This window comes from Oncorhynchus masou, chromosome 29 (genome assembly GCF_036934945.1).
Source record: "Oncorhynchus masou masou isolate Uvic2021 chromosome 29, UVic_Omas_1.1, whole genome shotgun sequence".
NCBI classification, from domain to species: Eukaryota; Metazoa; Chordata; class Actinopteri; order Salmoniformes; family Salmonidae; genus Oncorhynchus; species Oncorhynchus masou.
In genome coordinates this window covers 78,750,001-78,755,644 of record NC_088240.1, presented here as the reverse complement: position 1 = coordinate 78,755,644, position 5,644 = coordinate 78,750,001, and the positions used below count along the sequence as shown (strand labels likewise).

At 43.2% G+C, this 5,644-nt stretch overlaps 1 protein-coding gene across 2 annotated transcripts in view; it reads left to right on the top strand.

Moving 5' to 3' along the window:
• The first annotated feature begins 1,820 nt into the window (after window positions 1-1,820).
• LOC135520672 (myosin-10-like) overlaps window positions 1,821-5,644 on the top strand; it is an 87,379-nt gene continuing 83,555 nt past the window's right edge. The window contains exons 1-2 of one of the 2 annotated variants that reach the window (XM_064946392.1): window positions 1,821-1,982; window positions 5,191-5,374. In XM_064946392.1, coding sequence (XP_064802464.1) covers window positions 5,195-5,374 — 180 coding nt within the window. In that variant the 5' untranslated portion in view covers window positions 1,821-1,982; window positions 5,191-5,194. Of the gene's footprint in view, window positions 1,983-5,187; window positions 5,375-5,644 lie in introns of both variants that reach the window. The other variant, XM_064946393.1, reaches the window with a different exon arrangement.

Below are 5,644 nucleotides of genomic sequence, written 5' to 3'. Positions count from 1 at the left end.
CTACAAGGACAGACAACTCTGAAACTTTTACTTGCATCTTTGCACAGAAGTAAATTGACACTATGGATTAACTCAAAGGCAAATATCACATACGTACATACAAAGCACAGTAAAAGCACACAAACAGCTATTGAAATGGCATTTTAAGAAGTCACATACTGTATATAGAAAGAAGCACTTCACACACACTGACCTTTTGAACAGGAAACATGGATATTTCACCTTGTAAAGCAGATTCCATGGTATGATTTACAACCATATTGATCGGTTATAGTTGGTGTTATTTACATTTATTCAACTTCCGTTTCTTTCCTTATTTTTCTATGGCCAGATGGCCACCGAGTTCTATTTATAGGTGAATGGCCGGTCCCGTCTGTTCCACATCCTGTGTGTGTGTGTGTGTGTGTGGGGGGGGGGGGGGGTAACTTGAACCCTGACCACCGTGACCTCTGACCTCTGTGTTAGTCTTTTTTTTTTTTACGCATCCCACACAACAACAACATAGCCAGATGGATTACTTGATGACTTCCTGGTTGGTTGCTTTATTAGATTCCAGAATAAAATTGTGATATTGCATGTCAAGTTATGTTGGGATGTACGTTAGTGGAATCGGGTTGTTACTAGCTGTGCTCTATTATTATGTTCTACAGATGCCACTGTATACGTTTCCCATCCTTCTCTGTTGTATCACAAAAAATAAAAAAATTCACTACTGTTTGTGGCAGAAAGCACTTCTATGTGAAAAATAATGGCACTATAGAGCAAATAAAACACATTGATTGATATGAGTCAATTCTGGTTTATTTTGTACGTGAGTCTCAGATTCTCTCATTGTCAAATAAAAGTCTCATTTATTTTTTGCTGAATGGAAAGGTGTAGTTGGTCACAACGTAGGCCTGAATATCTGTAAAAGACTGCCTCCATTACAATACAGTTCATTACTGTGTCTTTACTGTGCAAGGTGTGCAGGCTTGTAAACTACATAGAATATGTTATCACATGTTTATTACCTAAAAACACATTTTTTTAAATTCATGATGCAACAGAAATTATCTATTTTTAGAAGAATACCTAGTCCCATATAATCACAATAATTGATAAGCAATGACTGGTGCACCGGTTTTGTCTTTAAATGGCAAAACACATTGAGCAGTACTATAGCATGCTGTAGCTGCGGTCGCCAGACAGACATCAACACAGGATTCTTAAGACTCGGAGACGGTAACTGTTCGTAGGAATCTGGGGCGGTCACCTCTTTTAGTAGCCCGGCTTTTCCAATAGATAGTCCTTGTGCACAGGTCTAAGATCAGCTTAGTACTTTCTCCAAACCTAGCATTAACCATTTAATTAAACCCAAAACCGACCTTAGATCAATGTCTAGGGACTATTCCGTACCACTCCGAGTGACAGACAAGGGATGCTGTCATCAACAAAGAGCGTGGAAATCTCCCTACCCCACCGCGAGAATACTGTATGGGCACCTGCTACTTTACTCCAATTGTGCATTCCACACGTCCGTCAGACTGATGGGACTGCCCAATATTTTGTCTGATTGGTTAGGATTTATGGCAATTGGGATCTCTCAAGATCCCATTTGTTGTCGCTTGTATCTGTGCCAGTGAAGGGGCTGGACGGGATCGTCTCATTCAATGGGCGGGGATTCACAGCAGTTGTAGATTTTCATTCGAAGACTACATTTATAAAGCGGGACTTAAATGTAAGTTATTTTTTATTGGTTTATAGACAGGAAATGACTGTGCTGCCCTGAAGCCGGCGCTTCGCCCTCACCCTTCTGTCTGTCTGTTTTATGATCAGTAGAATGTGTGTGTGCGGCTTCGACTGAGAGAGCGGTGTAATGATAAAAGCCGCATTTGCGGTACCCTCCTCTCACCTCATATAAGTCAGGAAAAAACGGAGAAACCGCCTTATTTCGTTCCTCCTCGAGCCCTAGACTTATCCACGTCTCGGAGAACATTGTGAAGGTGAGATATTTAGTTACCAATAGCCAACTCTAATTCAGTCGTAGTTAGTCTAATATCCTGCACGGCGACGCATCATATTTCATTGGTGTTGGCTACTTGCTAACCTAGCTAGGTTAGTCTAAATGCGGGTGGAATAACGCCGAAAATTACACCCAATAGGGGACCTTCCAGCGGCGTGCTGCCTGGCCCTCCGGTTAGCATGCAGGCCCACGAATGGTACAAAACGATCACATAGCAAACCGAAAATATTGTAAGCTGTTAGACAAGAGAATGCAAGCAGTTGTAATTATGTTGCTTTATTAACGAAGGGTTTATTATAAGTATATTATTATAACGCTAGTATGTCTTCTTATCCGTAAGATATTCGTATTATTAACCTATTATTATTAATATTATTATTAGGTTATTATTTAACCCACATTAGTGACTGACCACCCCAAAGCTAACTGTAAGGCTAAATTCCATGCGCTCTCTTTAATGTGGTCCATTGAGTCTATCATTAGGCTATATGCTGTAACGAATCCTCTAATCATTATTCATACCTCATGCTCGAGGTGTGGTTGGCGTATGGTTCATGTCTTTTGTCGGGTGGTATGGTGTTGCAGGTAGTAGAATGGGAATCTTTCGTATGGCTCCCGTTAGCGGACGCACTAATATTTTGGACGGGGGAGCTTGCGTGTGTGTCTTGTCTGCCAGCGACAGTTTCAGGCGGTGGTTGAGTCACAATGTCAACGCTGCCACAGCACTCGGCTTTTTTCCTCAAATTTAAGCGTAAAGAAAAGGCGTTACCATGCCCCCCCCCCCACCACCACCACTCACACACACACACACACACATTCCTCCCGCACCCCCGCATTGACCTCCACACAAACCCCGCAAGTATTGTCTTTAATACTGCACTGTGGTGGTGTATTGGGGAGTGTGCTTGGTCAGCCAGTGATGGACGCCCAAAGACAGCCTTGTTCAGATGTGCTATAAGCTTTTGTTATAACGATAAATGCAGACAGACATGTATAAACAGATGATAAGGAATGCCTCAGGATATCTGATGACTATTTCTGGCCATCCTTCATCTTCCTTCTCTCATCAGTAAGGAAGCTGCTCTCTGTCTCTCTGTGACTCATCAACACTAATCTGCTGTGTGTACACAGTATGACAGACAGACAGGAGTAGGTGTCAGTGCAGGTGTAGACCTACTCAGGCCGGAGACAGAGGGACAGACAGAATGACACGGGAGGAATCAGGCCGGTCTGGGTGGAGAGAGTAGACACCTTATCTGTGATGACAGACAGCAACAGACCTTGTGTTTTGGGTCGGGTTGACACTCAGACTCACTTTATGTAATGTATGCAGAGGGGTTCTGCTTCAATCCAAATGATGAGTAGTCATTTATTGGGGTAGACAATATCAGTGTCCTTTAGGAGCCAATAAAGATATAAACAAGCAGTCTATAGATGATTGACACCCTCAGACCAATCACTAAATCAATCCATACTAGTTTTCAGAGACTTCTGAGAAATGGCCTATATGGCAGACTCAGCTTCACTACTCAATGGCTACAAATACACACAGTACTTCCCTTACAATCACACCCATCATGGAGGATTTGATTGTTAAAGCCAGGGATTGGAGGTACATGTTGATATAGAGCTGTCTTTGTCCCACAGTGTTTGACTACTAGAAGTGGTTGACTCGTGACTCCAGCAGAGTGGACTGGACTGTAAAAGGTCCTCTGTGTCTCTGTGTGACCTAATCTTAGTACTGTTGCTATGATAATAGAGTAATATCAGCCAACTGTGGAGTAGACCTCCCCTCCTCTCTCTCACTCTCCCTCTCTCTGCCCCTTTCTCTCTCTCACTCTCCCTCTCTCTGCCCCTCTATTTCTCTCTCACTCTCACACTCTCTCTCTCTCTCTCTCCCCTTCTCCCTTTCTCAATTCAATTCAAGGGGCTTTATTAGCATGGGAAACATGTGTTAACATTGCCAAAGAAAGTGAGGTAGATAATATACAAAAGTGAGATAAAAAAACAATCAAAATTAACAGTAAACATTACACATACAGAAGTTTCAAAACAATAAAGACACTACAAATGTCATATTATATATATATATATATATATATATATACACAGTATATATATATATATGTATATACTGTATATACAGTATATACTGTATATACTGTATATACTGTATATACAGTATTGTAACAATATACATTGTTACATGTACAATGTCAAATTATTATTTATTTTTTTCAAATTCAAGCTGCTTTATTGGCATGAAAAACATTGTGTCAATATTGCCAAAGCAACAATGTATACAATTTACATTGTAACAAAATTATAAATGATAGCAAATAATATCTCTCTCGCTCTTTCTCGCTCTCTCTCACCCTCTCCCTTTCTCTCTCTCTCTTTCTCTCTCTCGCTCTCTCTCACCCTCTCCCTTTCTCTCTCTCTCTCTCTCACTCTCTCTCCCCCTCTCCCTTTCTCTCTCTCTCTCTCTCTCTCTCTCTCTCGCTCTCTCTCCCCCTCTCCCTTTCTCTCTCTCTCTCTCTCTCTCTCTCTCTCTCTCTCTCTCTCTCTCTCAATTCAATTCAATTCAATTCAAGGGCTTTATTGTCTCTCTCTCTCTCTCTCCCTTTCTCTCTCTAAGCTCTGACTGTCATGTCATTTTACTGAGTTAGTTGATGTATCCCTCTGCTCCCTTCCCCCTGCATCCCTCCATCCATCTCTCTCTCTTTCACCCTGACTATCTCCTTGATTTGCTCTGTCTTTCAATTATGCCATCTCTGACTATTGGGACTGTATCTGGGCTGTGTAGTCCTACTGCTCTCATTTTCTGTGTGTGTGTGCATTATGTGTGTGTGTGTGTGTGTGTTTGGTGTGTGTACTTTCTAGTCTACTACTGCTCTCTTGAGAGGGATCACATCACTGTCAATGTCTGATAGTTAGGCAGTCTTCCTCCACTCACTCATACCCGCATGCCATGATCAGTGAAATACACTGCTCTGATTTTCATCTACTATTCAGTCCACTCACTCACTCACACTCACACTCACGTGACAATGTGACTTAGTGAGAAAATGTCTAACACTGTCTTTCTTGTCTCTTGCCTCTCTCCTTCCCATTACCCATCTCTCTCTCTCTCTCTCTCTCTCTCTCTCTCTCTCTCTCTCTCTCTCTCTCTCTCTCTTTGCCAGCAGCACCATGTCCAGGCCGTCAGGGGGCGGTGTTGCCAATGATGTCACCCGCTTCCTGTCCACAGGGGCGGTGCCAGGTTCGCCCACTTCCTCTACCCCCACTGGCCACGTATTCTCCGCCTCCAGCCAAGCTGATTGGGCGGCAAAGAGGCTCGTCTGGGTTCCATCCGAGAAGCACGGTTTTGAGGTGATTGTGCTGGGCGGGGCCAATGGGCGTGGTCAGGGTGGAGGGCAGCCGGTGGTGAGGTTAGGGGGAGGGGCGAGTTTTTCAACTAATCAACTAATCATGGTTGTCAATATAGGGCATTGTTAGTTGAAGCAGGTGTTTTAGAGTTGGGCTGGAACAAAAACCTGTGTACACTGCTGCGCTCCAAGGAGTTGCCCAACTCTTGCCCTACCATGGGGCAAAGCACAAGCCTCCCTGGGTCCATCAGTCCTGTGCAGTTGAGCACGACAT